The 27017-nt window shown below is 55.5% G+C and overlaps 11 protein-coding genes across 11 annotated transcripts; 5 read left to right on the forward strand and 6 right to left on the reverse strand.

Moving 5' to 3' along the window:
* The first annotated feature begins 40 nt into the window (after nt 1-40).
* On the forward strand, nt 41-6681 carry L969DRAFT_101717 (glycosyltransferase family 39 protein). The gene is made up of 17 exons (XM_014714629.1): nt 41-621; nt 674-778; nt 825-1113; nt 1163-1337; nt 1389-1482; nt 1530-1713; nt 1764-2345; nt 2399-2716; nt 2767-2829; nt 2877-2919; nt 2972-3141; nt 3191-3216; nt 3360-3421; nt 3540-3986; nt 4046-4282; nt 4341-6503; nt 6555-6681. The coding sequence occupies exons 1-16, from the start codon at nt 121-123 to the stop codon at nt 6190-6192; spliced, it is 5148 nt and encodes a 1715-aa protein (XP_014570115.1). The 5' UTR covers nt 41-120; the 3' UTR covers nt 6193-6503; nt 6555-6681.
* L969DRAFT_15542 (uncharacterized protein) lies at nt 6235-12825 on the reverse strand (the record flags this gene model as incomplete). The annotated part of the gene is made up of 9 exons (XM_014714222.1): nt 6235-6503; nt 6555-7076; nt 7122-7253; nt 7300-7415; nt 7466-8165; nt 8213-8444; nt 8496-9797; nt 9848-12592; nt 12643-12825. 9 exons carry the CDS (start codon nt 12823-12825, stop codon nt 6235-6237), a joined length of 6201 nt encoding a protein of 2066 aa, XP_014569708.1.
* Nucleotides 12513-14328, forward strand: L969DRAFT_85312 (uncharacterized protein). Its single transcript, XM_014714630.1, has 7 exons — nt 12513-12592; nt 12643-13560; nt 13611-13745; nt 13792-13874; nt 13920-14008; nt 14062-14134; nt 14183-14328. Exons 2-7 carry the CDS (start codon nt 12955-12957, stop codon nt 14277-14279), a joined length of 1083 nt encoding a protein of 360 aa, XP_014570116.1. The 5' UTR covers nt 12513-12592; nt 12643-12954; the 3' UTR covers nt 14280-14328.
* Nucleotides 14329-14405: 77 nt separating this feature from the next.
* L969DRAFT_44860 (uncharacterized protein) lies at nt 14406-16348 on the reverse strand (the record flags this gene model as incomplete). The annotated part of the gene is made up of 3 exons (XM_014714631.1): nt 14406-15169; nt 15217-15756; nt 15811-16348. The coding sequence occupies 3 exons, from the start codon at nt 16346-16348 to the stop codon at nt 14406-14408; spliced, it is 1842 nt and encodes a 613-aa protein (XP_014570117.1).
* A 287-nt stretch (nt 16349-16635) lies between these two features.
* On the reverse strand, nt 16636-17712 carry L969DRAFT_92751 (uncharacterized protein; the record flags this gene model as incomplete). Its single annotated transcript, XM_014714632.1, has 2 exons — nt 16636-17105; nt 17154-17712. 2 exons carry the CDS (start codon nt 17710-17712, stop codon nt 16636-16638), a joined length of 1029 nt encoding a protein of 342 aa, XP_014570118.1.
* L969DRAFT_313465 (uncharacterized protein) lies at nt 17537-19892 on the forward strand. Its single transcript, XM_014714633.1, has 5 exons — nt 17537-18197; nt 18247-19101; nt 19147-19345; nt 19398-19549; nt 19600-19892. Exons 1-5 carry the CDS (start codon nt 17883-17885, stop codon nt 19750-19752), a joined length of 1674 nt encoding a protein of 557 aa, XP_014570119.1. The 5' UTR covers nt 17537-17882; the 3' UTR covers nt 19753-19892.
* Nucleotides 19893-20216: 324 nt separating this feature from the next.
* L969DRAFT_22176 (uncharacterized protein) lies at nt 20217-23084 on the reverse strand (the record flags this gene model as incomplete). Its single annotated transcript, XM_014714267.1, has 5 exons — nt 22638-23084; nt 22526-22587; nt 22394-22471; nt 20487-22334; nt 20217-20435 (listed from the first exon to the last, which is right to left on the reverse strand). The coding sequence occupies exons 1-5, from the start codon at nt 22669-22671 to the stop codon at nt 20217-20219; spliced, it is 2241 nt and encodes a 746-aa protein (XP_014569753.1). The 5' UTR covers nt 22672-23084.
* Nucleotides 22792-23780, forward strand: L969DRAFT_92754 (uncharacterized protein; the record flags this gene model as incomplete). Its single annotated transcript, XM_014714634.1, has 7 exons — nt 22792-22820; nt 22877-22976; nt 23031-23105; nt 23158-23203; nt 23260-23388; nt 23441-23595; nt 23649-23780. 7 exons carry the CDS (start codon nt 22792-22794, stop codon nt 23778-23780), a joined length of 666 nt encoding a protein of 221 aa, XP_014570120.1.
* Nucleotides 23781-23791: 11 nt separating this feature from the next.
* On the reverse strand, nt 23792-24243 carry L969DRAFT_92755 (uncharacterized protein; the record flags this gene model as incomplete). Its single annotated transcript, XM_014714635.1, has 2 exons — nt 23792-24167; nt 24224-24243. 2 exons carry the CDS (start codon nt 24241-24243, stop codon nt 23792-23794), a joined length of 396 nt encoding a protein of 131 aa, XP_014570121.1.
* A 104-nt stretch (nt 24244-24347) lies between these two features.
* On the forward strand, nt 24348-26015 carry L969DRAFT_71150 (uncharacterized protein). Its single transcript, XM_014714636.1, has 9 exons — nt 24348-24578; nt 24627-24700; nt 24754-24877; nt 24936-25067; nt 25118-25233; nt 25281-25346; nt 25393-25513; nt 25561-25874; nt 25925-26015. Exons 1-8 carry the CDS (start codon nt 24392-24394, stop codon nt 25731-25733), a joined length of 993 nt encoding a protein of 330 aa, XP_014570122.1. The 5' UTR covers nt 24348-24391; the 3' UTR covers nt 25734-25874; nt 25925-26015.
* Nucleotides 25303-26936, reverse strand: L969DRAFT_85322 (uncharacterized protein). The gene is made up of 8 exons (XM_014714637.1): nt 26786-26936; nt 26628-26737; nt 26390-26577; nt 26130-26342; nt 25926-26084; nt 25559-25875; nt 25393-25511; nt 25303-25346 (listed from the first exon to the last, which is right to left on the reverse strand). The coding sequence occupies exons 1-6, from the start codon at nt 26906-26908 to the stop codon at nt 25712-25714; spliced, it is 957 nt and encodes a 318-aa protein (XP_014570123.1). The 5' UTR covers nt 26909-26936; the 3' UTR covers nt 25303-25346; nt 25393-25511; nt 25559-25711.
* Nucleotides 26937-27017: the final 81 nt, after the last annotated feature.

Here is a 27017-nt window from a genome sequence, read left to right on the forward strand (position 1 = left end):
AGCCTTGACCTGTCCCAGTCGCGACGCGTATTGCCGCGCCCGCAGTCTTGACAGACATTGTCCAGCTCGCCGCAGCTTGAGTGAGCACGAGCGGAGCTGAGCATTTTCCAGGGGCCGTCAATGCCCTTGTCGCAAGTTCTGCCGCTCAGTTCACCCTCGCTCAACCGCTTCACGCCGAGCAGTGCAGCTTCGAGTCCGAGCTCGAGCTCACTCACGGACCCTTTCCTATCAGAATCAAGACATCACCAATCTGACGACAGTGATTCGAACGAGACAAGCTTACCGACTCACTACGTCAGCCCAAGGAGGACGACCCATAGCGATTCAGCACCTCGACAGCAGATGGCCTCTGAGGGCAGAGGTGCAGTCAGCCGCCGTCGAGCAGACGAGCCGAGCACGTCTCTGGGCGATGCTCTGCTCAGCGATGGTGGACCTGCCAAGCACTACAGTGACGATGAGATAGACGAGAAACTGTTCAAGCCTGCTGCAAGACCGGGACAATCTGCCACCAAATGGCAAAAGGAAATGGGACACGGCAAAGATCCACCGTCCTCACTCTACTCGAAACAGCGCTATGCCTCTACGAATCGCACAGGTCTCAAAGGGTCTCTCGCTGCTTATGTGAGCCTCAAGTGGGTGGTATAATTATGGCTCCTGAACCGAATGAACACAGTATGACGAGCTTCGAGACTATGTGCCTTTGATTGTCTACACCATCCTGGCCCTTTTCACACGCTTATGGAGGATAGGCGCGTCCAACACGGTCGTCTGGGACGAGGTCAGCTCGACAGAGCTCGTACACGTCTGCTCTGACACACGCCCAGGCTCACTTTGGCAAATTCGGCGCATACTATCTCAATAGAACTTTCTACTTTGACGTACATCCGCCGCTGGGCAAGATGCTCGTCGGTCTTGCCGGTGCGCTGTCCGGCTTTGACGGATCTTATGACTTTCCGTCCGGCAACACCTATCCGGATCACGTCCCCTTCAAAGCGATGCGCATCTTTCTCGCACTGCCTGGCGCAGCCATGGTACCACTTGCCTGGGGCACAGCCGTCGAACTCGGCTTCTCAGGTTATTCACGACATATTGTAACGCTCATGACTCTTTGTGGTATGTCAAGCTGTCTCTGAATTGGAAACCAATCTGATAAGGTCTGCAGACCTTGCATGGCTGGTTATCAGTCGCTTCATTCTCCTCGATTCATTGTTGCTATTTTTCACGTTCACGACGGTCTACTGTCTCGCATGTTTCCACAATTATCAGACGCGCTCTTTCAGCTTCGATTGGTGGCTCTGGCTCGCTCTGACCGGTTTCTCCATTGGCTGCGTCACCAGGTGTGTCTGTTGCCTCGTTGCCTACTATTGCTACTGACGGGCTATGCGCAGTGTCAAATGGATAGGTCTCTTCGCTACCGCACTCGTCGGCTTCTACACGATCGATGATCTATGGGACAAGTTTGGCGATTTGCGTATGCCAGTGGTAAGTTTCACGTGACTAGCAACGACCGAGCTCATGTCTCGAGCAAGCACGTATACATCCGGCATTGGATCGCTCGTGGCCTTTGCTTGATTCTCCTGCCATTCGTGGTCTATCTGACGTGCTTCAAGATCCATTTCCTGATCCTCAATCATTCTGGTCCTGGCGATTCTCAGATGAGCTCGCTATTCCAGGCGAACCTATACGGCAACGACTTTGGCGCCAACCCACTAGGTATGTGATCTCGTCGGTTGAGCCATCAATCTCATCGGGACTCATCACAGAGCCGGTGTACGGATCGAAGATCACTCTGAAGAATATGGGCTACGGCGGTGGCCTGCTACATTCGCACGTACAGACATACCCCGTCGGATCAGAGCAGCAGCAAGTCACATGCTACCACTACAAAGACTCGAACAACGAGTGGATCATCACGCCGACCTGGGAATCTCCGGCAGTCGATCCCAATTCTGATCTGCTGTATCTCAAAGGCACAGATGTCGTCAGATTGGTTCACGAGCCGACTTTGCGAAACCTTCACAGTCACAACGTACCCGCGCCTGTCTCGAAACTCAACATGGAAGTCAGTTGTTACGGCAATGCGACCGTGGGCGACTCGAACGATCACTGGCAGATCGAGATCGTGGACGACTTTTTGCGAGGTGGACATGATCCCCAGATGCGCATACACAGTCTTTCGACTCGCATGCGCTTCAGGCACGTCAACTCGGGATGCTATCTACGCGCTGCCAATGCTATACTGCCTCAATGGGGCTTCAAGCAAGTTGAAGTGTCTTGCGACAAAACGAACAACAAAAAGGACGAGCACACCTACTGGAACATAGAGGGGCACTGGAACGATCGATGTACGTCTACACTTGCTCAGTCTATATCGGGCGCAGACCGATCGTCATCGCAGTACCACGTGGAGATATGAAGCTGTACAGATCACCTTTCTTCCGCGACTTTTGGCACCTCAACGTTGCCATGATGACGTCAAACAACGCACTGGTGCCTGATCCCGACAAAGAGGACATCATCGCGTCCAAGCCGATGGACTGGCCCTTCCTCCATCTAGGCATGCGCATGAACGGATGGTCAGACGCGAGCGTCAAGTACTATCTCGTCGGCAATCCCATTGTCTGGTGGGGTGGCTCCATCTCGCTCTTCGCCTTTCTCGGCCTGCTATCATTCTACATTCTGCGTCAGCAACGCAAGATAAACGATCTCTCGCCGCGTACGTCGTAATTTTTGGGCATCTGACAGGATTGACATTCTCCGACATAGATCAATGGGCTCACTTTACTCACTGCGGGCGGATCGCATTCGGCGGCTGGGCACTTCACTACTGTGCGTACTAAGACTTATCCAAGCATTTGACTGAGGCTGCTCTGAAGTGCCTTTCCTGATCATGGGCAGAGTCACTTATCTCCATCACTAGTACGTCATCTGCTCTTTGGCTGCAGATTGCACCTGAGCGCGTCGTTGACAGTCTACCTGCACTGTTCTTCTCGGTCCTCATGGTCGGCATGCTGCTGGATCATTTCGTGTTTCAATCCAGACGCTTTGCTCCCAATGTCAAGCTCGCCGTCTTCAGCTTGGTGGCCAGCTGGATCGTGGGGACGTTCCTCTGGTTCAAGAACACCGCCTTTGGCTTAGAAGGCAAGCTCTGCGCATGCGTCCCCTCATCTGCGCTCATACCAGCTGGCAGGGCCTATCACGGACCACTGGGGCCTCGTGTGGCGGCATACCTGGAATTTGCAAAACTAGCGGATGTGCTAGACCTGTCCATGCATACGTCGCGTGAGGCAATCGTCCAAAGTCGCGCCGGCGATCTCGACGAGCGCTTGTGCACATGAGCAGTGCTTGACCCAACGTAGCAGACAGAGATTGTCCAGCCTGACGCTCAGACTGATGAGCGCACCTCGTTGCCAGCAAGCAAGTAGAAAGATGGGCACGCTCGGTGGGCCAAACCCTCCTGTCTGATCGAATTGCGTCAACCGCTGCCGCACGAGCTTGCTCACGCTCGCCTCGTCCTGCTCTGCTAACAATAATCCTAGCTTGATCGTGGCTGGTCACGAGACGAGCGGTGTCGGGATGCAGACAGTCATGGTCAATGCACCCTCTGGCTCGCTATCCCCTCAGATGACGCTGCAAACGGCAACCGACGATGTCAGGGCTTCCAGGGAGGCATCGCCCGTACCCAAAGTCTCCTTGCTCAGGCGAACGCCGACGCTCACGAAGCCTGTGGCACTTGTTCGAACCCCCAACAGTGATCCAGAGCCTTTGAAGACGAGCACAGCGCCAAGAGTACCCGCGAGCTCAAAGACGAGAGACGCAGACGAAGCCCTCGGGGCAAGCGGTGGTGGTGGTAGCACCGAGAGAGCCTACGTCCCATCCGAATCATTCGACAAGTCGCTCATAGACGCGCTCCGTGTGCCCAAAGATCGCATGTTCCTGCTAAGGATTGACCTCGAAATCGAACGCTTCTTTACTCAAAAGGATTCGTAGGTCCCGCCGACTTCCGGAGAACAAGCCAGAATCTGATCACTGCTCGCGTTCACAGGCAGACGCTCGCACTGACGGCGCCAGTGTTTCCAATATTGAATGCGTACCAACGACTGCTCGTCCATCGCCTTGCTGACACTTGGAACATCAAGAGGGAGGTCCAAGCGGAAGCATCAAATGCAGCTACCGGCAGCATGTCGCCTGTCGGTATCCGCAACCCAGCTATGCTCGTTCAGCCAAGCTCGAGCACCGCTCACAGTACAATCACGCTAGTCAAAACCGAAGATACCGCCACGTAGGTGTTCTGTTCGATCTGTCTGTATATCGTCGCTGACGCGTTTCTCCCTCTTCAGACCCAGCCTGAGGTTAACAGCGTACCTTGCTGCGCAAGCAGCCGCAGACTCGCCGGCGCTCTCTCCTACACCTTTGACCGCGCCTGCGCTCAATATGGTTTCAGGTGACTTGCCGGCCCCAGAAGCCAAATCTGCCCCTCCTAGCAGTCCAGGGTCATCGATCGTGCCGGTACTCGACGGTCAGACAATAGTGCCGCCCCAACATTTCAGGATCATGCCGCGCAACGCGCCAAGCTCTGGAGCAAATTCACATGGTCTGCCTTCCCGACCACCTTCAAGCAACGCAGGTGCATCTTCCAGCACGAGCAGCGAGAAGAGGACTCTCGAGGAGCGCGAGGCAGCTTACGCCGAAGCTCGCTTGCGGATCTTCAAGGATCTGGAAGAGTCGACGGCTGCTGCAAGTCAGAGCAAAGAGACAGAGACGAAAGCTGCGGGCCCCGCAAGAGCGAATGTTCCAGTACCAAATGCGCCTCGCAGAAGCGGCATACCCATCTCGCGACAGCAAGTGACTCGTCAGCAGGATTTCCCTAGGCAACCATCTGCAGTGCCGAATTGGGACTCACAAGCTCATCGCGGCTATCCAGCACCGAACATGGCGTATGACCCCATCGCGGGTCCTTCGAGTCATCCGTACTACCCGCAACACCAGCCTTCGTCGGGCTGGTCTCGACCGATGGAAGCCCAGCATAGCGCAGGCTATGGCCCGCCTCGCATGATGTCTGGTGTTGATATGTCGCCGCATTTGCTTCCCGGTCAATGGGCGCCGCAATACGATCAGCTCCACAACGTCGCGATGGGCTACGGGCATCAGGCATATGCTCAGTACACGCCGCCCGAACTTCGACCACCTTCGTCCATGTCCAGCTCGTCGACTTCTTCCAGCCGAACGGCATCGTCTGTCAATACTCACTTCAGGACGACCTACAGCTCCGCAAGTCAAGCCGGTGCCGAGGTTAGCCCGGCGAGGCTGGCGCAGACGCACGCGATCGATACAGCTTCGCTCGGCCGTCACAGCTCGTCTCGCAGCAGCACTTCTAGCAGCTCTGCCGGCATGGCCAGCGAGAACGGTTCCCTGCAAGGCGCAGCCGCTGAGCAGACTAGACCCTCGACCCTACTCAGTGCTCATCCTAGTCTACCGGCCAAGCCAAGTTGGTCAGTTCAGGGCAACACTTCGCCGTATAGGAAGACGGGCTCTCGTGCGGCGTCCGAGAGCTCGTCTCGAGCCGCGTCGATCGCAGATCTCCGCTCTGCTTCTTCCGGAAGTGCAAGAGCACACTCGCCTCGACAGATGATCTATCATGAGCATCAGATGGCAAACATGGCACCGCATCAGCAAGCCATGCAGCGTTCAGACATGACGCGGAGCATGCAAACGCATTATCTTACAGGCGTGCACGTGCAGCAACAAGCGTATGCCTACAATCAGCCTCGACCCTATGCACCTGCGCCGATGCCCGCCTATCACACGGGTGGTCAGTATCTTAGTGCGGGGCAATACTCGCCCTACGGTCCAATGCAAAGTGCGCAACCACCCGAGCAGTGGGCACCACATCATCTGCAGCAGCCCTACTATCCGCATGCATTTGCCGCCCAGTACATGCACGGTCATCCGCCAAGCAATGAGCAAGATGTCTACGCGCACAGCTATAAGCCTGCGGGTACTGAGGAGACCGGTGAATTCGAATACGCAGACATCCCGCGACCGGCGCCTAGAAGCACGATGCTCTTTGATCCGAGCAAGCCCGTCGCATCATCTGGAGCGTCGACACAAGGCCCGGCAACGGCAGCGAAGGAGCTCTCCGGGACAGCAGAGGACGCAGTGACCGACAAGCTAGCTGGTCTAGGCATGTAACATACGCGCATCTGACACTTCCTAGCGCAGCATTGAGTGGTTCTAGAAGGCTTTGAGTGAAATAGTGGGAGCTGCCTTTGTCAGTGGCGCGCGTGTTGTATGGCCGCCTTGCATCGTCTGTCGAACGGCCAGCTGAAGAGATGCTCGACCATCTGGCGTGAGGCCTTGAGTCGTTTGCTTAAACGCAAGTGGATCCAGCGCTGCCAGATCGACTATTTGTTTGACCGCTGCGAGATGCAGCGGTGCCTTCGCGTTGTCAGGATCGAGCAGCATGACAAGTGCCGGCAAGACCATTGCCAGCATGTTCTCGCCTGTGGCCAGCCAAAGTCAGAGCTGTATGCACGACGATAGATGGACCTCACGATGGTTTGCAGGCGCATCAGAGGCTACAAGGGCCAGAGTGCGAATAATATCAATTGCAAGCGCTACTTCGCCTTCGCTTTCCTGTATGCGTCTGGAACGCAGAAGACGAGCGATAAGGGCTGGCAGAATCGCAGCGAAGCACCGGCGGAGCACAGTGTTACTCTTCAGGGCTGTGGTGAAAATGGTCCGACAGCAGTGACTGGCAGTAGATGCGATCTCGAATGTCTCGGAATTAGCCGCAGACGACATCAGTCGGCCAAAGTCGTCGAGAAGCGTTTGATAAAGTATCGTCGAGCGCGATAATGATGTGAGCACAAGCGAAGAGGCAAGAATATGACCCTTCAGCTTGTTTTGCGTAGCGCGGTCGTTTTGCGCTTGTAAACGACGTCCTTCGCGTATGGAGACTGCGAGAAAGCCGAGCAGGCTCGGACTGTCAGCGCCCATTCGAGCTGCGATTGCCTGCAGTGATCCTAAAGTTGCTGGTACAAGATCGAAAGCAAAAGCTTCGTCTCGCAAGATTCCTGTGGCCGAATCAGTTTGGCCCTTCGCATGTAGATCAGACCTACTGCCGTAGATTTCCAAGGCAAAGGCATAAAGATGCTGTCGATCGCAGTCGCTCTGATTGTCTGCAATGTCGAGGAAGAACGAGATCGTCTGGACGACTAATTTGACGTACACGTCTTGACCCTGTCGCGCAGCTGATAGGTAATTCAGCGTAGGAATCTCGACACTCGCCGGGCCTACCTCGCGAAGTCGAGGGGCGTGTGGCTGGCACGGCTTCCGAGAGCGATGCTAGTGCGACGGAAAGTAGCTGTGTCATTTGTGACACGTCGGATGATCCGTTGACATTGCCGTTTATGCTGCATGATGAACGCGTCAGTAGGCACCTTTACATTCAGAGACTACCTACTGGACCGCACCACGCCCAGTTCCAGCTCTACGATGCCGTGTCAGAGATAGCAGGAGGGCATTGACCCGCAGCTGGAGAGTCGAGTCTTCAGTGCTGATGATGCGATAGGACAAATGGCAAATCTCGTTGAACACCGCTGGCAGAAGCGCGTAGTCGCCCGACACCGACGGCCGCAGAAGGCCTTCGAGAGCGCTCAAGCAAGTCTCCGCTATTCTGTGCTGGCTTTCGGACAGCGCGCCGTCAGCGAGAAGCTCGAAAGCGAGTCCAAGGGCGATGTGCACATCTCCTGTCGGGGCTGTCGATTGTGCTCGTTTTGGACTCGAAATTGGCGCCCCGGTTAGCGTAGCAATCATCTCTGGGCTATCAGCACGTAACAGTGAGCCGACAGCATCGAGCATATGTGGCCACGTGTTCTCGTAATACGGCAGTGCGACATCGCGCGTCAAGCCCTTGTCGGCCGTCGCATTTGAATCTGATGTTGCTAGCTCCGGATTGCCTCGAAAGTAGGCATATTCTCGCAGAGATGCGACCCAGAATGGACACAGAACCGCGAGGTACGGTGTGATGACTTTCAACAGATAAGGCTGCTTGACGCTTGCTGTTTGGAATTCCGCCCATGCAGCGAAAATGGACGTTTTGAGCATGACGACTGCAGTCGAGCTAAGGTGCTGCACTTCGCCCATCGAATGCATCTCAGGATCTGCACACTGGCGTAAGCAAATATGCCGAGATCGCTCAGACGCCCACCTTTGCAGCTTTCAAGCGCGCTAATGAGCAACTTGAGTATGCGACCCATTCGATCGATCTCCTTGATAATGCCGCTGCCAACAAAGGTCGCGCAGACCTGTATGCCTGCTGAGAGCACTTCCGGGAAAGAATCAGCGGCGAATGCAGGCGTCAACGCGGCAGCAATTGGCGCTTGATACTGCTCAAGTAAGAGCGCATCGGCAAAATCCGGATCCTCGGCCGTGCGAAAGTTCTGCATGACCGCGAAGTCAACCTTGAGCGGATACACCTGCACATAACTTACCTCGATAACGTCACGCAGGACAGCGAGGCCCTCGACGCGGATCTCCATGACATGCGCCGTCGAAGCGCTGAAAGCCATTTTGATGAGATCCGGAACGCGATTGATCAGCAGGTAGCGTTTCGTTGGACCTGCGGCATGCGCTAGTCGAGCATCGAAATGCTCTCTCCGTCCAGACCGTAGTAGTGTGACGAAGACTAGATGCAAGCATTCGAGCGCGAACAGCTGTGTACGCCATCGCGCTATATTATTGGAGGACGCTGCCGCTCGTACACCGCCTAGCTTCGGCCCTTGCATCTCGAGACCGAGTCCCTGCGACTCTTCGTCGACAAGGCCTGCTTGCCTTCCGCCTACCGCATCTTGGTCTGCAGCAATTCTTTTTGTTGCAGTCGACTTGACCATGATGCGCTGACAGATATCAATCCATGCAGATGGATTATCGCCTGCTGTCTGGCGGAGCCAGCTCGCTATCGCATCCCTGACGCCGTCGATGGTCGGATCATCGTCGAGAAGCGCAAACAGCTCTTCAACGAGCTTATCGCCACCCAGTCGTGATACTGATGCCGCGTCGCGCTGAACCAGCTGATAAACGCTGTTGACAGCAGCAATTCGCAGCGGCTGGCGTGACGCGGCAAGGAAGCCTCGTAGCTTGCCAACAAGCTCAGCGAGGTCGAGATGATCTGCTGCGAAGATCAAGAAGCGCTGTGTCGCTTTCAGAGCCTCTACAATGACACCCTCATCGGGATCTTGCGCGAGTTCAGTGAGCAGCAGTAAGACGATTTCGCGTACTCTCGCGGACTCTCGCAGCTCTGGCCCGAGGACACCAATGACAGCGTCGATGCTTCGGCAGAATGCTTGATAGGCAGGTAGATCACCCCGCAGGTAGACGGTGATAGCCGAGCCGCCCTCCGGCTCGTGACTGTCTTGCATGTACAATCGCGTCAGCATGCCAAGTGTTGCGTTGGTGTACATCGCATAAGCCAGACCCGCAGAGTCCATGACTTTGCTGAGCGATTCCAGTGCCCAGTAGTGAACCGTAGGATGCGGATCAGAGCTGAGTGACATCAGGACATCGACGATCGTCTTGAGCACCGGCCCAGCAGCCATACCACCTACGTAGGAGTAGATCTCGCCAAATGCAAGCGCACAACCCGCCCTCCCATTAGGATCTGTATTCCGGACGACTTCGCTTACGCAATACTGGATCTGATTGGCCATGAAAGCCGTGCCGGCTATGGAGCAAAGCCGACCCAGAGCTTCGCTGCCCGCAGCACGCAGTCGCGTATCCGAGTGGAGCAAAGATGCCTGCAAACTTGATCAGTGAGTATGATGAGGATGCTGCGCGAAGAGTATACCTTGATGACATCTCTGTAGAGGCCGCTGATATACGGAAGCGTGAGAACCTCGTGAGCCCGAGAAGGTTGCACGCCGTTTGAGCGTCGCAGTGCTCCCAAGACCACGGCCGTACTATTGACCAGTATCGCCATGCGCCGAGCAGGTATTCGCTCAAGCCTAGGAGAATTGATGCAGTTCAGGATTTGTTGAATGACTTTGTGCTGAATCCCATGATCTTGGTAAGGCACGAGGCGTGCCAGGAGATGGATCGCTGCGTCAACAACGCCGTTCGCAGGCGGAGGAGCTTCCGTCCTTTGCGTCGCGTTCGGTCTCAGCAGCAGCAAGGCAGTGTCGAATTCGCGTTGCAGCGCTAGCGGCTGCTCGAGCTGCTCGTCTATGAGATTCTCTATCGCGTCACGATTCAGTCTTGTCCTGCGCTGCAATCCTTCCGGAGCATCGATGGCGAGTCCTCTCGGAGTCATGAGGCTCGTCACACCGCCCGCAAAGCCATCGGTCATCTCCCATACTGTCGTGTAGTTTGCAGAGGCAGCAGCGATGGCCGATTCGACCTGTGCCCCGGGAAAGCGTTCTGGATCAGCAATGACAGCCAGACAGGAGCCTAGCAGGCCGGCATGTAGAGGCTCCGCAGCTGCAGAAGTCGCCACGAATGCAAAGCACTGGAGCAGCCTACGTCGAAAGAGCATTTCTCGGTCGACCAGGCGCAGTACAGAAGAAGTCGAAGCAGACTGCTGAAGCACCAAAAGGCTCTTCTGCGAGATGAAGGCGTTGAGGAATGCGAAGCCGTTGCTGAGCAGCGCAACGAGCTTGCGAGAGATGTCAGACGTCATGATCGTCTGATTGTATTTCAGAAAGGCATAGATCGAGCCCAAGCTGCACTCGCGGATATGCAGTAGGAAGCCCCATTCAGTATCGGAGCGTGAATTGGCTGCAGCCATGTCTTTGGCTGTTGGTTTGGGCAGTGCATTCTTCCAGAGCATCTGGAATTGCGACAGGTGCGGCCTAACAAAGCTCGGGCCAAGCGTCATGAGAGCCGCAAGGATCGTCCAGGCGACTTGTATCTCGACGGAAGAGATGTGCAGCTCGTGTGCTCCGCTCGCTTTAAGCAAATCGAGCGATAGAGTAAAGCATTTGTTGCTGCTATCAAAGGCAACATACAGCGGCTTCGATGAGACGATACTAATCAGTGCAGAGATCGCATATGCCTGACCGGCAGCTCTACGGGCAAGGACTGGCGAAGCGTTGGGGGTCGCTAGTAATGCTGTGCTTTTTACGATCGCCTCCCGCATGTAGGCAATATTGCTTTCTAGTTGATTGGGAACAGCTAGACAAAATGCCTTGAGCGTTGCAGCAGCAGCAACCTGAACAGAATGACTTGGATGCCCGGCGAGCCGTTGGAGCGGTTCTTGAAGGAGTGACTGTATCTGAGAAGGCGCGCTACCTAGTTGTCTGAGGAGCCCAGTGACTTCGCCCAGTGCCAAGACGAGAGCAGCTTTACTGGGCGCAGTCGTACCTGGTAGCTCGGACGGCCACTTTGCGAGGTAGATGCGAGTCAGCTCGCCGATCGCGAGGATCTGACCTTGCTCGGAAAGTAGCCTTTCTGCGAGCACATCGCGCAGTAAGATTGCGATCAGTTTTCGGGTCGCCAGCGCCTCATTACGGTTAAACGTGAATCTGACGGAGCCTGCAAGATCATTGACGAGATGTCTGAGTATGTCGGCGTAGTACTGCTCGACATATGCTTGGCCGAGCGTTGTGAAGAGCATTGCATAGATATTGATCAAAGCGACGCGAGTCGAAGAGGTCGTGCTGGGCTTGTTATAGGGTGTAGAGAGCTGTGCGAGCATGGCCGAGGGCGTCAAGAGCGTTGCCGTGGCTTCTTCGCCGGCAGGAGGAGGAGCGACTTCATCATCGTCATCAGCGCCTTTGACGTCCTTCGAAGCCGCTTTCTTCGTCTTCTCTACACGCGGTGCCGAGCCTTCGATCTGCGACATAGCCAGCAGACCGGACACAAGGCGTGCGATTGAGCGACGGGTGGTCACGTCTGCAGCATCAAGCGCACGAAAGCATGCGGACAGCGTCGCGTCAAGATCGGACAAGGCCAAGCTAGCAGTGGCTTCGTGATAAGCCTGCAGACATTCGGCAGCGGCCTTTTGCAATGGCGGGCTGCGATCATTCAGCAGACTTCTGAATTGCTTGAGCAAATCTCGAGCCAGCCCATCGGCAAGCGAAAGTGCGCCCATTGACAATGTCTTCCGCAAACAGACCAGTGCAGCATGTCTGACCACGACGGGCTGTGCTGATGCCCTGTAGAGCTTTTGACAGGCAAGGATGGTGTCTACAAACTGTGACATGACACCTTGACCGAGCGCGTACATCAACTCGCCCAAGAGATAGAGTTGCGCCACTCTGATCTCCTTCTCGCTCTGCAGTGTCGGCTTGGGCACTGTGCCCGAGCCAGATGAGCTGCTGAGAGTGGGTGTAGAGCCTGCAGTGGGAGTCGTGATCTGATCAGGCTGATCAAGTCCCAGCAAGGCGTTGATGAGCTTTCTGACGGTGTCGAACAGCGTCTTTGTCTCTGCTCGCGTGTACAGGACGATGAAGCATCTTGCTACAAATTGACGCAGCGGTCGTCCTGGTCGAGGCATGGGTACAGGCTCGACGGTCGTGGGCGACGTTGGCGCTATACCAGCGATGAGGCGCAAGAGAGTTTGCTCTAAATTGGTCTGACATGCTCGGACAAGCTCCTGCAAGGTCTGATGAGCTCATGCTAGTTCGTACTGAGTCTTTGACGCACGATCGAGCCTTTGTGTAGCGCTTGCTCGACTGAAGCAAGCCAAGTGAGCAAGTATATCTCTCCTCGACCCGTGCTGACGGCTTGAGCCAATTTGACCTGGTCAAGCACGAAAATCGACCTGTCCATAGCTAAGCCATCAGTCTGAGGCTGCTCCACCAGCTTCAGACTGTCTGGTCGGCTCATACCCGAGCTCCAAGGTGGGTGTATGATGATGGCAGCGTAGGCCGTTGCAGCCAAAAAGCGCGTCCCTCGTGTGCGCGACGAGCCAGCAGTCAGTCGATCCAGGTCCTCACAGCAGCGGCCCGTCGCAGCATGCCAGGCTTCTTCGACGATGATGACGACGACGAACAGTCACCGATCGTGCAGCCACCGCCGCCCGTGCCGCGAAGAAGTCCGCCTCGACAGAATGGAGGCGCCATAGCAGGACCGGGTCCTCGCTCACTTGCAGCAGCCGCTGCAGCTCAAAAGCCGTTGCCGAACGAGCTCGCTACGTCTCGCGGCTTCTTCGATGATGACGAGGAGCAGACGAGCAACGGCAGGACCGAGGCTTCGCCAGCAGGCACGCGACATGTACCTAATGGCAAAGCGGCGGCCCGGCATAGGACAGAATCTGAGGCTACCCAGCTGCCCCTAGATGTCTCGGAGGGTTACCAAGCTAGTAGAGAGACTTCCAGAGTAACGCGCGACACGAAGCGGCAACGAATGAGAAGTCGAGATGAAATCGCAGGCGGAGCTTTTGACCTGGATCTTGACCTCACGTTCGCCGAAGAGGACGCCCTGCTCCTCGATGATACTCAGACCAACGAGAGTCAGATAGAAACTCTGCGACGGCATTGGCAGAACGAGCGGATGGCACCAGAAGTCTTGCCGCATCAGGAGGATCTTGTCGACTCTTTGCTAGAGCAGATAGAGCAACAGGTGCGTCCCTGCGAAGCAATAGCAAAACATCCCTCATATCGAGACCGCAGACGGATGCGGTCAATCTGCTCAAAGATGGAGACTCGACGAGCGAAGAGCTCCACTTTCAGCTCATGCTCGTCCAGACTGACATGGAGCGCGTCAAATGGCTTCTGCAGTCATATCTGCGTACTCGTATGGACAAGGTCGGTCGTACGAGATTGCGATGGCTTGTGTTCATGCGAGCGACAGATTGAACGATTTGCTCAGTATCTGCTCGCCGACGCGGAAGCAAAGGCAAAGCTCACTTCCTTAGAAAGCGAATACCTGACAAGGTGAGCTATGTGTATGATGAAATAGGCTTGGCTGATGTAGAGCAGATACCAACGCATGGTCGACAAGCTGATGGTCAACAGCTTCGTGAAAGGACTGCCCGAACGCTTACAAGCCCTAGATACCGAAGAGATGGGCACGTAGCAATCCTGTGCTGTCGCCCTGATCGCTGCTAAAATCGATATGCAGTCGAGCTGCCGGACATGAGATCGGGCATCATTTGCATGGTCAGACGTGCTTGCGGACCCATACAGCTCCCCAGGTCTGTCGTACTCCTCGCTCGCAGGTCATCTACTGATATGTGCTCCAGTGGCGAAGAGCTGGACCTCGAACCGGAATCTATCCACCTGCTGCAGTATCACGCTATCAGGCCATTACTTCTCAGGGGAGATATCAGGCTAGTGTAGCAGATGCACGCATGTATATAACAGTGGATGTCATCCCATTTTCAGGCCGTGCTCGGCAACTCCCGTTTTGACTGCTCTGCCTGGCTGCTCCGCTCCGTTCATGTCCGCTTTGGCCGATGTGAGCGTTCAGTTATCGAAACAGCTATAGCGCGGATCAGATGCGTTGTAACCAACGCCTTGGTGATGTTGTATGAGATTGAGGGGATCGTATGCCTGTTTCGCCTTGAGCAGATTTGCATAATTGCTGCCCCAGAATGACTGCGTGTAATTCGGCTCGTCGCTGTCTGCCTCGTTTTGATAAGCAGCGATGGGCGTGATCGCTCGCAAAGGTGCAATAGCCTTCTGTGTAAGAGCATAGGCTGTTTGACTTTGGGCCGAGGTAGATGTGTCTGCAAAACCGCTGCCCATAGGGAAATGCCATGACGATGAGTACCAGGCAGGGTTCGCTGAACCAGTACCATCCGTCTTGTAATTCGCCGGCGTGGTCACAAGGATCTGTGCTGGATTTGCCGTAAAGTCATAAAGACCGAGAGTGGCAACACCGGGTACGATAGGTACTAGCGTCTTTACGGCATTCATCACTGCCGATAGGAGAGCGGCTTGACTAGGAGCATCCTTGAAGGCTGTCTTCGGCACCAGTCTGGAGGCCAGATGCAGGCTGATGCCAGACTTTTCCTGGTTCGGAAGGATCGTTGACTTGTATGTCTGCAGGAAGGAACCCGTAGTAGTCACTTGATTCGTTAGAGGTACGTTGCCGGTACCAAAGGTATTCTGGACATAGTCTGTCACTGGCTTCATGACTGCCTGGGCCGTCGTCAGATTAACGGATGGTGTGAACAGGATAAGACCAGCAGCCTGCTGGGTGCCCATAGCGCCTGGCACGATATAGCCTGCATCAAACATTAGTGGATGCGATGTAATGACAAGTACCGCGCACCTCCGAAGCCTGCCGCTTCTTGCGCCTGCTGATTTGCAATCAGAGTCTTGACAAAGCCTTCAACACCGTTGAGGTTCGCAGTGACGAATCTGATGTATGCAGTCTGCAGCGTAACAGCGGGATGTGCCTTGAATGTTGCGCTCATCAATACCGCATAGGAGGTGCCACCGCCTCGCATAGCGAAGAACAATCCCTGGTTACTGCACCGTGTAGCAGTCAAAACCTGTCCTTTGCCGGTGACCGCGGTAATACTGAGCACATTGTCAGAACCGAGACCGAGTGTATTGCTGAGAGCAGAGTGACCGACACCGGCAAGCCAGCCGCCTGTGATGCCGACGGTCTCAGAGCTTCCGCCAACGATGACTTTGTTATGGGAATCGGCAAAGTTGTAAGCGTCAATGAATTGGGTGCCGGCGCCCATAGTGATAGCAGATGTGGCCGTAGAAGCAGCGCAGCCGGATGCGACGTAGCTGTCAGAATACGTCAAAGCTTTGAGATTATGCATCCAGAGCATAAGTGAGTTGGGCGCCGAGCTACGACCTGCCATGCAGAGATCAGCTTGCCTGCTCACTAGTCATGACGTATACGACTGACCTTTGTAATCGTGACCGGTCGACTTGACGACGAGGGGTACGCCCGTGTATTGACTGAATGCCAGCGCAGCTTGCACATCTGAATTTTGCCTGACATCGATGTAGTACGACGGCACGCTACCTTGGTAGCATACTGCCGGCGGTGCGTAATACGTCGGGTCTTGAGGCAATAGGGAGTTCAGATTGCAGCTTTGTGAGGTCTTCAAGCACGCCGCCCAGTTCGGCTGATGGTAGCCAGCAGGTTGGTTGGAAATGCTCGGCGGATCTGTGTAGTCTGACTGCACCGTCTTGCAGCCACCAAGCAGATCCGGGGTCTGCACAACCGTTGACGTCCCGTTGTTGTATGCCGAATAGCAGGGTGAGGGCCATGGCTTGAGTGGGTACAGTCTCCCTCCAACGGCTGTCTTCAAGGCTGCCCATTCCTTTGGTGTCACCTTATTGATAGCAGCTGTGTTGCCGGATGTCGCATAGGATACTGGGGTTGCAGTACACCGAGCGCAGACGGCCACAATGGCTAGATACAGCGCAGTGGCTCTCATGATGCCACTAGCGACAGTGAGCTACAGTCTCGTCGATGAGGACGGAGAGATGCAGCCCCAACGAGTTGTTCAGTTTCTGAGACCCAGACAAAGGTACGGATAGCGTGGCAAAGCGTCTGTCGGCTCGCAAAGTCACCGGGGTTGAACCTTGTCCTTCTCCGCATTTTTTGCTCGGTTTGCAGATCGCTCGGAATTCGATCAAGATCATTCTCGTGTTCGCGACCCATGCTGATCATGTGCTCGTTACGTACACTCTTACAGTTCGGGCAGACCCCGAAAGGCCCTACTTAGTCTAAGATCGAAAGATATAGCTTGCCAGTAGTCTTGCGACCTTCCAGGTCGGAATGTGCTCGTTGAACGCCCTCTGTGGAGAGAGGGTAGCCGTTCTCTTCGTGTAGCTTGAGCTGAACGTGACCACCGGCGACGAGTGCGAACAGCTCCTCAGAATAATGCATGAACTCGTCTCGCGTCGCAATGTAGTTGCCAAGCGTCGGCCGGGTCAGCTTGATGTTCTTGCTTGCTAGCTTGAGCGGCGCAAAGGGAGGTACAGTGCCAGATGCGTTGCCGAAAGAGACGAGTGAGCCCTTGCGCGCCAAGACTTCGAAAGCGCTGTCAAAGGTAGCGCTCCCGATGCCATCGAAGACGACGTGAAAGCCAGCTCCGCCGGGCGTGAGTGCTTTGACTTGAGATGCGACTTGCTCGATTGGCGTAGAATGATACAGCACAACCTTCTCGGCACCGTTCTGACGGGCCAGCTCTGCTTGCTATCGTCAGCACGTACGTTGCGGTCGTCAGGTGGACCTGCCTGCTTTGTCCTCCGTCGAGACGGTGCCGATGACATGGACGCCAAGGTACTTCAGTATCTGACAGAGCAGCAGACCAGTGCCACCTGCGGCAGCATGTACGAGCGCATACTCGCCGGCTTTGACAGGATGAGCCTCTCGCACGAGCGTCAGAGCCGTCAAGCCTTGTAAAAGTATGGACGCTGCGTCGCGTGTCGAGAGATGGTCAGGAATCAATGCAGTCTTGTCAATGGGCACGAGGCAGTACTCTGCGTGGGCCCCATTGGACACGTAAGCTGCCACCCGACTGCCTATCTTGAAGTCCGCTGCTTTGTCCTCGTCGGGGTTCGGCGATAGGGCAACCACCACTCCCGCAGGTTCATTGCCTAGAATGACTGGCAGGGGAGTCTTGTAGATGCCTTTGCGGAAGTATGTCTCTATGAAGTTGATGCCGCTCGCTTCGACCTTGATGAGGATGTGGCCAGGCTTCGGTTGGGGCACCGGAACCTCGACGACTTGGAGCACATCGGGTCCGCCAAATTCGCTGACTTGCAGTGCCCTCATACGTTCGGGCAGCGCCATGGTGATCGATAAAGCCCTGAAGCCGGTGACAAGTTCACTGCCTGCCCTGCTGCGACCAGGCAGGACCGGTGTGTCACGTGCGAGATAGGCGCTAAGCGGTCGCGATAGAGTCGAGAGATGACGTGACCGCGTTCGACTGTGAGGAGAGTCATCGGTCTGGCTAGCAAGACATGGACAGCGACGGTAGCAGTCTGGGCAGATCGCTGTCGACGAGCACAAGCCAGCCCAAGGCGAACGACGCCACGTTCTCAGAGATCCGCAACGTGACGCTCGAATGGAAGCTGAATGACCTCAAGAAACTGTTTGAATCCTCAAGAGGCGAGACAAAGAGTCGCTGTGTCAAGTCTGCCTTGTTCGGCGGTGGACAATGGCAGCTGCTCTTCTATGCCAATGCCGGAGGGACAAGCTCTGCGCAAGGCACGGGCGACCTCACTAGCAATCAGTATTGCGCGCTGTATCTCTCTGGCGAGCCCACGGCAGAGGAGGTGAGTCACTGCGCTGCTTTCCAGCAGTCCGAGCTTACTCACTGTGCAGCGCGAGCGAGGAGTACGAGAAGCCGTACTGAATGGCGGAAACGCGCCCGCATGGCGACGAGATGGTCTCTTCAAGTTCTCATTTGAAGTCAAGTCAGTCAGCCGGTCGACGGTCTACAAGTCGATGGAAGCAGCAGATCACGAGTTTTCCGCCACTGCCCGTAACTGGGGCTGGTCAAACTTCTGGAAACGCGGCGAAGCCTACTTTAACAATGCATCTGTCAAAGCGGTTGACTCGTTCATCATCAGCTGCAGCATCACCTTCTCGCCTGCACCGCCTAGCGCAGCAAGTCCTCTGCTCGGCAAGCGATTCATTCCCCAAGAACTCGTCGATGCATATGCCTCGCTCTTCGACGACGCCCTGTACTCAGATGTCGTGTTTGTCATGCCTACCGGACGAAAACTCTATGCCTCGAAGAAGATCCTCACAATCCGATCAGAGTACTTTGCTAGCATGCTCTCTGGCGATTTCGCCGAGTCATTCCCGCCTGATCGCCATCTGTTTCACCCATCCGACCTCACTGCAGATCGCCAAGACGATTACATTGAAGACGACGAGGAGTCTGAATGGATGTGCAACGACAGCGACGATCCACCGGTCTATGCGGACACTTCGCGCCATCGCCAAGCTACTGACAGGGATACTACACCTTCACAGGAGCCCAGAGAGCGGCAAGAGTCCCAGCAGTCGGATGTCAGCTTCCGATCCACCGAAGCCTCCTCCCACGATGAAGCTACTGCGAGCGCTGTCGATGCTGCTACTACTCCGCATGCCACAGGTCCGGCACGTTCGCAAGTCTTTGTGACCGATGCCCTCTACGCCAATTATCGCGCCTTGCTCTTCTACCTCTACACTGTGGGTCCGCAAACTTGATTCGGACTTTGACTGAAAGAAGCGCAGGACAACATCACCTTTGCACCGCTCAGCAGCAATTACTATGCAGCACGATTGGCGGCACTCGAATCAGGCCAAGCATTTCCTTATTCAAGTCGGGATCATTATGTGCACAAGACCGCAACTCGAGCGCCCGTCTATGGCATCGGTCGGACTGTGCAGCAGCCTCTCTGCTCTGCCAAAGCCATCTATCGCCTCGCTGACAGTAAGATGCTCGGTTTTGTTCAGAACACAGGCGCTCATATCCTTGCGGGCAGAGCTTGGTCTACCAGAGCTCAAGCATCGCGCTTTCGATCATATCATCGGCAGCTTGACGGTCGAGACCGTCTGTGCAGAAGCCTTTTCGGCCTTTTCTGCTCAGTTCCCAGAACTTCAGAAGGTGCAAGTCGATTACCTCAGCTCACGATGGGTATGCTGCCTGCATTTCAGTGTTACAGATGCTGATCGGAGCATCGACAGAGCGAAGTGCGAACATCGCGCAGTATGACGAAAGCTCTCGCCAGCTTGCGCTCTCCACATCACGCCGGCGTCTTGCCCGCATTCGAGCAGGTCTTCTCGACACTGCTGTCAAAGCTCGACTTTTCTACGCGCGCAACCGATGCCAGCATGTGATGCCATGCCGGTCGCTAGCGTTATGTGCGCTGCCTCATCGGTCACAAGTACATCAACGACAGTCGAGCCACTCGGTCCACCTGCTCGTACCCGCGCGGATTCTGGACAGGCGACGCCCTCGCGCCTGTGCTGCCCAGCCTGAGCATCTTTGTCAAGCCCACGTTCGCAGTGATCGTCTTCACGGCTCGGATATGACACGCTCCTTCTACCTCGCCTAGAAGTGAGGATCAGTCAGATAATGCTGTAGACATATTGGTTGCGGATGTCTGACAAGGTTTCATGTTGGAGAGTCATAGTCTGCATGCTCTCGGGGAAGTACGTCGATCGTGTGTGATCGCCCTGTCGAGACGACAGCCTACGCATCCGGCTGATCGCAGTGGCTGGTCATCAAGCCGCCGACGGATTTGTCTGCGCACGCGCTCGCACTCGGTCTACACCACGCATCGTACAATTCTGCATTTTGTCTAGATGACCTTCTCGATCATGGTGATGCCCTCTGCCTCGACTGCCTCTAGCAAAGGCGTGACGATGTCCATAGAGTATGGCGCCAGGATACCTGGCGTCTTGATGACTCCGTCCAGTACTTGCTGAACAGCGATACCGCAAGGCACACCGACGAGCTTAGCCATCGAAGAGGTGCCGTAGGGCACGCCAAAGTCGAGCAAAGTCGACGTGCGAGTTTCCTGCGAACGATGTTAGCCACTAGATCGCATGTTGGGCAAGCTGGAGCGCACCTTTGAACCGTCCTTGTTCTCGACATAGAACTTATGTTGCAGGCAGACCATGTCTCGCTCGCCTTGCTCGTACTGCATCTTCTGCTCGAGCGTGGCGCACAGCGTGTCAAGCAGGTTCTCCCGTGGGATGACCGTGTCGGATGAGAGGAGGCCGAGCCACCTCAGACCGCCAAGAATTCGCTCCTCTTCTGCCTTGTTGGGGAATTGGGCGAGCTGGACAATCTTCTCTGCTAGTGCAGCGTCGGTCGAGCCAGATGCACCAATCGTCTTGGCAGTGACCTCATTCCAGCTGATGGATGCGCCCTTTTGGAGGTAGTCCTTGCTATCTGAGCTCAAGAAACCGATGTTGACGAGCGTCTTGATGAATTGAGGGAAACCTTGGTAGCGAAGCGTGCCTCTGATGACTGTACCTGCTTCGGGAATGTTGTACTTCTCTCTGAAGCCAGTCGAGTCTCTGTTCGGGTAGCAGACGAACGCGAAGGCGGGCGAGATGAAGTAGGGCGCAGCATGCTGCATGAGTTCTTGACCATCAATCTCTACTAGCTTGCCCTCTGAGTACAGCTTAGCGCTGTTGAGCAACGCGAGCAAGACACCCCGGGACGACCAAGAGAATTTGTAGCCCAGAGGGTTGTCGGCAGCCTCGGGTGCAGGCAAACCACCGCAGTAAGACAAGAAACCGGTGATCTTGCCGCCGGCTCGGTGTACTTCGTCGATCGTCTTGACGGCGTAGAGATGATCGATTCCGGGATCGAGGCCGATCTCGTTCATGACGACGATGCCAGCCTTTTTAGCATCTGCTTCGAGCTCTTTCATGGCGTCAGAGACATAGCTGGTGGTGACGACATTTTTCTTTGCTTTGATGGCTGCCTTGATGACAGCGGCATGGAATGTATAAGGGATGAGCGAGATGACGAGATCGTGTTCGGCAACGGCGGCTTCCAGCGCGGCCGCATCCGATACATCGAGCGAGATTGCCTTTGCTTCACGGGACAGCTGAGCAGCAAGAGCTTGTGCTGTCTTCACGTTACGGCATGCTATCGTGAGCGAGTTCTCCGGTCGGCGGAGGACATAATCGGCAGCAGGCTGGGCAACGAAGCCCGAACCGAGCAAGAGAATCTTCTTCGAGCCACTGGACGAGCTGGCTGTCTTCTTGGCCACCTTGGCTGCTTCTACAGGCTTGCGCACAAACTCTGGCAGGACGAAGGAAGCACGGTGGACGGTTGGATTCCAGTAGCGCGTGTCGCGAATGGTGACGAGGGGCGATCGCAAGTCACGCTTGGGGTCGAGAGAGCAAACGATGAAGCCAATAGTGCCAGAGGGATAGGTCGGGATGGAGGTATAAGCGTACTCAACAACAGGAAAGAGCGTCTTGGTGTCCTGCACGAGTTGAGAGATGAGAGGCAGATGGAGCCAGATGCATTCTGCCTGAGTGGAGATTGCGCCGCCAGGCTTGAGTGAGTCGCGTAGAAGCTCGAAGTAGGGCTTCTGGAAGAGCGAGTTGGCGGGACCGACAGGGTCTGAGGAATCAGTGGTGATGACGTCGAACTTGGCCTTGTTGTTCTTGAGATACTCGAATCCATCGCCAATGATGACTTCCACACGGGGATCATTGAATCCTGCAGCCATGCCTGGCAGGTAGAGCTTCGACACGCGAGGGACGGCTTCGTCAATGTCGACGAGGATGGCCCGCTTGACGCTGGGATGCTTGAGCACTTCGCGCAAGACGCCGCCGTCACCGCCGCCTACGACGAGCACATCTTGGGGATCAGGATGAGAAGCGAGTGGCAAGAAGGCGATCATCTCTTGGTAAGAAAACTCATCTCTCTCTGTGGCCTGAATGGCTCCATCCTGCATGAGTAGCAAGTTTTCAGGATAGCGACGACGGGAGTAGCCTAAGAGCTGCGTACGAGAACGAGAACGTTGCCATAGTCTGTGCTCTTGAAGACGAGCACGTCTTGGAACTTGCTCTTCTCGACATGTAGCACCTGCCCGCACGAATCAGTCCACGCCTAGCTTGCAGCGGCGTGAGCTCTTTTTACTTTTTCGACTTGCAAGCTCATTGCTTGTCCTGGCCATTGCGACGATCTCTCGTGGAACCAGCCTGCAAATATACTCATCAGTAGCGTATCGATGTACGAGTGGCAGACTGACCATCAACGATGCCCGGATGACTGAGCTCGGCCATTGGTTCGAGCTTTTGTGGCTCTCGCTTTCTCGGCTTTCCTTTCGGCGGCAACGCGACGCTGAGGTCATCAGCGGCCAGCTGCAGATCCAAGCGCAGCCTCCATCAGCCTCCAACGCATCCATGTCCGCACCCATAGCATGGCATCACATGCAAGTCGTCAAGCTCGCGGCTTCTGTCCGCACACTCACGCCTCGTCGAGCCACAGATTGAAATACATCATCGTCGGCAACTCTGGCTGCGGCAAGTCATCCATCCTCGTCCAACTCACCGACAAGAGATTCTTGGGCGCAGGGGCCGATCCTACTGTACGTCGTGTATGCCGGTGTCGACGCAGGGCCGGTCCCTGATTGAAGCTGCAGATTGGCGTTGAATATGGTTCGAGCATCGTCGAGCTACCGAACGGCAAGCTCTGCAAGATTCAGATATGGGACACCGTACGCCTTTGCTTGTACGCTCGAGTGATCCGAGGCTGACAGGGCGATGCAGGCGGGCCAAGAGTCGTTCAGATCGATCACCCGGTCATACTATCGGGGTGAGCGAGAGATGATCTCGAACGATCAGCAACTATCAGCTGACGAAAGATCACAGGAGCCGAAGGAGCACTGCTCGTCTTTGACGTCACTCATCGGTCCAGCTTCCTGGCCCTGCAAGGCTGGCTAGACGATCTCAGGACATGGGGCGAGGAGGGCATCACCATCCTCGTTGTCGGCAACAAGGGTGAGCCTGCACGCGCCCACGGTCCTCACAGGCCAGTCTGACGCTGCGATAGTCGACCTCGTAGAGCGGGCGGCAGAGAATGGGCGGCAAGGGGCAAGCGAGTCTGTAAAGCGCGAAGTGAGCGAGAATGAAGCGAGGGAATGGGCGCAGAACGAAGGACTCGAGTATCTCGAGACGAGCGCAAAGACGGGCGAGAACGTCGAGCGAGTCCGTCCAGAGCATACTCGATGGCAGACCCAGCTGACGATGGGGACGAGCAGGCTTTCAAACAAACTGCGACAGAGATACATGCCAAGATCGAGAAGAGGAAGATCAAAGACCGCGCGAGAGGAGGAGGGTCGAGCTTCCCTCTGACTACCGGAGCGAGTCAGGCAGCCAAAGGGTGCTGCTGAGAACGAGTCCCCTACACCGTGCCCTGATAGTATTTCCTGCAGATGTTGTATCCTCTTGTTTTCATCTCATACCTCGCGACGCTCTCGAAGCGGACAGAGGCGCAGTGTCCGCATACAATGCACGACAGTCCTTGCATTGGCTTATGCGAGCCTAGTGACCGTCTAATGTCCTTCCACCGGCGGCTTGACCCAAGTCTGCACGCCAGCAGTCGTGAGCACAATCCACGCAGCTCCGAGGAGTCTCGGCTTGCCTGTTCGCCTGCTTTACCGGCCTTCCATTCTTGGTACCTCAGACTGATATCGCCCCTTCGTTCGGCTTTGACTCGTGCATCCTCCTTCAATGCTTGTCGGGTCGCCCGCGCCGTGATAGAGATCCACTTGTTGAAGCTGTTGCTCGATACTATTCAGATCATGCTCTTTCATCAGAGTAGCTGCTCGCTCACCTCAGTGTGCCTCGTGCCATCTCCTTTGTAAGCCTTGCTGGGATGTCGTCGGCCGCCGAAGGCCTAAAGCTGTCGTTCCGCTACTTACTGTCTTGCTCGTCACGCTTTCGACATTTCGACGCCCGGAAGCCCGACATCACTCCTCAGCCAGCTCTCACGCCTTCGCCCATGTCCCGAATCGTCATATTCGGCTTGGGATGTGCGCTAGGAGCAGGCGCAGCTGCAATTGCAAATTCTCGGTCGGCGGGCTCAAGCAAAGGCAAAGAAAGAGCTCCTGAGCCGGCTCGAAACGCGTCAACGAGCACAGAGCTCAGTGTGAGAACATCGAGCGAGCTCTTCAAATTTGGCTACCCCGGTACGTGCCTGTGTGATACGTCTGACACGGGCGCTGACGCATGCGCAGGACCTATCGGAGATTTGCTGAGGAGACAAGCCTACGTTGCAGCTTATGATCGCGTTCGCCGTCATCCGGCATGGGTGCGCGGCCCGTGCGTTTACTCGATCTTGAGCTTAGCCATGGCTGTGATTAGACAGCGGAACATCTGACCGCAGATAACATACGCTCGCCAGAGGGCAACAGACCGGATCGCAAAGACTCGTTCTTCCATGAAGATATCGATATCCCAGAGCGATTCAGAGCCCGACTATCAGATTGTACGTCTCCAGCGTGTACCGGCATGCTCAACGTCATTCATGCACGATTTTCGTATAGATCAGCGCAGCGGCTATGATCGCGGTCACATGGTACCGGCTGCAGATGCTCGAGCAAGCCAAGATGCGCTCAATGAGACTTTCAAGCTTTCTAATATTGCGCCTCAAGTCGGCGAGGGATTCAATCGTGACTGTGAGGCATATTCCTATTGCGCACCGGAGCAGAAGCTGACACCGACACAGATTGGGCATGGCTCGAATCGTATTGCCGGAATCTGACGTCGAGCTTTCAAGATGTCTACATCTTTACGATTCCGCTCTATATACCCAAGCGCGAGCTAGACGGCAAATATCGCGTCGTACGTCCTGGCGCTCTGACGGCGACCGGGGTCTGATCGGTGAGCAGACGTACGAAGTCATCGGACCGCCCGACCAGATGCCAAATGTGTCTGTGCCGACTCACTTTGCAAAAGTAGGTCATCGAGATGCGATGGAGCATACACTGACAACAGATGCAGGTCATTCTTGCTGCCAAAGCACCTGGCGCGTTCGCTGGCGGCGAGACTAGCCTTGCTGCATTCGTTCTGCCCAATGCGCCAATACCGGAGACGCAAAGACTAGAAAGCTTCATCGTGCCAGGTCTGTCTGTGCGCATGACGGTGCAGAGTAAGCTGACAGGCATGCAGTCGACGCTGTCGAGAGAGCAGCCGGCATGACGCTCTTCAATGACGACATCAAAGCACGATCGAAACATCTCTGCGCAACAGTCTCTTGCCAGCTCGTCATTCGCAAGTTCAACGAAGCTGGCAAGTTGATTGAAGGACCCAAACCACGTCGTCAGATATCGGACGCAAGGTAGCGGTACCGGCTCGCGCGATCTGGGTCGACCAAAATGAGCTGCTCGAGATGGGATCCGATCTCTTCGCCTAGAGAGTCATGCTCTTCGCCACTGTGCAGTTTCCGTAGCAAACTTTTGTTGTGTACTAGCGATTCTAGTGCCCCTGCACTGCATTGCATTAGCATCATTCGCGATGATCCACTGCTGACTTGCACCGGCTGTCGGGATCGATCTCGCGCAAGTCAGATACTGCGTCAATCTCACGACGGAGCAATGCCTCATTTTCGCCCTTACCGATCAGCCAGCGGTGGTAGATCCAGGCAGACTGATCTTCCGGGTCCGTGTATATGGCTTGTCTGACCAAGTCGAATTCTGCTCGCGCGTGAGCTCGCGCAGGAAAGGTATGGCAGGGCATACCCCTGTCAAGTCCATCATCGAGCTGCAAGCGCGAGAGCACCTTGGAACGATAGTGCCATGCAGAGAAGTTTGAGAAGGAGGAGGCGATCTTGCGAGTTGTAAAGTCAAACTCGGACTGGTCGGTCACTGCAGGTCGCTTGACCGTAGTACCGTTCGGCGCGTTTCGTTCTCTGAGGTTGTCTACAATGTAGCGCCGGTAGTCCCATCCGTGAACTGTCCATAAATCAGATACGTTAGCCTGATGCGCCTGATCAACTCACAATTTCGCGCATCCTGCATGAGCAGTCGTTCGACCGTCTTCAGCTCGTAGGACCAATCTGGGTCCGGCATGACCTTGAGGAGCCACTTGCGGTACTCCCAGACGGCATAGATCTTGGGATTATACGCCAGAGCTTTCATGGTCAGCTGTAGGTCTTGCGTCAGTCTGGCTTGCTTGTCTCCGTCTGATCTGCTCTGACTTGTAAGCTGGCGCGACTGCCGAGTGACGCATGAGCGTACTTGAGCATGGCGAGCCAGCAACGTCGTCTGTGGTTCCATCCGGTGACAAAGTCCGGATTGATCTCGAGAATGCTCGTGGTCAGGTCGAGCGCGGATTCATCGTGAGCGGCCTGTCTGGTAGTGAGCAACGCGTGGGTGACCAGTTGAGGCGGTTGTACCTTGCTGAGCGAGTCGAGGAGGGTTTTGTATCGTACGATCCGGGCGGCCTCTTCCTTATGTCGTTCTTGTGCAGCTGCATCGCTCTCCTTGACCTTTGACCGTTTGACGCCGTGGTTCTCCATGCGACACGGCACAGGCAGTCTGCTGCTGCCGAGGGATCGCGACAATTTGACAATTGACATTGACTTTGCGAAATCCGATGACCAGCTTTCGCTCAGCTAGCTCGCTCTC

Source organism: Mixia osmundae (genome assembly GCF_000708205.1).
Source record: "Mixia osmundae IAM 14324 unplaced genomic scaffold scaffold_2, whole genome shotgun sequence".
Taxonomy (NCBI): domain Eukaryota; kingdom Fungi; phylum Basidiomycota; class Mixiomycetes; order Mixiales; family Mixiaceae; genus Mixia; species Mixia osmundae.

What these genes read in the sequence shown, in the direction of transcription:
- L969DRAFT_101717 (XM_014714629.1), top strand. Translation starts at nt 121, where the DNA reads ATGCCCTTGTCGCAAGTTCTGCCGCTCAGTTCACCCTCGCTCAACCGC. An exon ending in GGGGCACTGGAACGATCGAT is followed by an intron (nt 2,346 to 2,398) that starts GTACGTCTACAC and finishes TCGTCATCGCAG; the next exon opens with TACCACGTGGAGATATGAAG. An exon ending in CACCGCCTTTGGCTTAGAAG is followed by an intron (nt 3,142 to 3,190) that starts GCAAGCTCTGCG and finishes ACCAGCTGGCAG; the next exon opens with GGCCTATCACGGACCACTGG.
- L969DRAFT_85312 (XM_014714630.1), top strand. Translation starts at nt 12,955, where the DNA reads ATGCCAGGCTTCTTCGACGATGATGACGACGACGAACAGTCACCGATC. An exon ending in TAGAGCAGATAGAGCAACAG is followed by an intron (nt 13,561 to 13,610) that starts GTGCGTCCCTGC and finishes TCGAGACCGCAG; the next exon opens with ACGGATGCGGTCAATCTGCT. An exon ending in GAAAGCGAATACCTGACAAG is followed by an intron (nt 13,875 to 13,919) that starts GTGAGCTATGTG and finishes GATGTAGAGCAG; the next exon opens with ATACCAACGCATGGTCGACA.
- L969DRAFT_313465 (XM_014714633.1), top strand. Translation starts at nt 17,883, where the DNA reads ATGGACAGCGACGGTAGCAGTCTGGGCAGATCGCTGTCGACGAGCACA. An exon ending in TGCTCTTCTACCTCTACACT is followed by an intron (nt 19,102 to 19,146) that starts GTGGGTCCGCAA and finishes AAAGAAGCGCAG; the next exon opens with GACAACATCACCTTTGCACC. An exon ending in ATTACCTCAGCTCACGATGG is followed by an intron (nt 19,550 to 19,599) that starts GTATGCTGCCTG and finishes GAGCATCGACAG; the next exon opens with AGCGAAGTGCGAACATCGCG.
- L969DRAFT_71150 (XM_014714636.1), top strand. Translation starts at nt 24,392, where the DNA reads ATGTCCCGAATCGTCATATTCGGCTTGGGATGTGCGCTAGGAGCAGGC. An exon ending in CGAGGGATTCAATCGTGACT is followed by an intron (nt 25,068 to 25,117) that starts GTGAGGCATATT and finishes ACACCGACACAG; the next exon opens with ATTGGGCATGGCTCGAATCG. An exon ending in TGCCGACTCACTTTGCAAAA is followed by an intron (nt 25,347 to 25,392) that starts GTAGGTCATCGA and finishes CAACAGATGCAG; the next exon opens with GTCATTCTTGCTGCCAAAGC.
- L969DRAFT_85322 (XM_014714637.1), bottom strand. Translation starts at nt 26,908, where the DNA reads ATGGAGAACCACGGCGTCAAACGGTCAAAGGTCAAGGAGAGCGATGCA. An exon ending in CGATGATGGACTTGACAGGG is followed by an intron (nt 26,085 to 26,129) that starts GTATGCCCTGCC and finishes ACGCGCGAGCAG; the next exon opens with AATTCGACTTGGTCAGACAA. An exon ending in GATCGATCCCGACAGCCGGT is followed by an intron (nt 25,876 to 25,925) that starts GCAAGTCAGCAG and finishes AATGCAGTGCAG; the next exon opens with GGGCACTAGAATCGCTAGTA.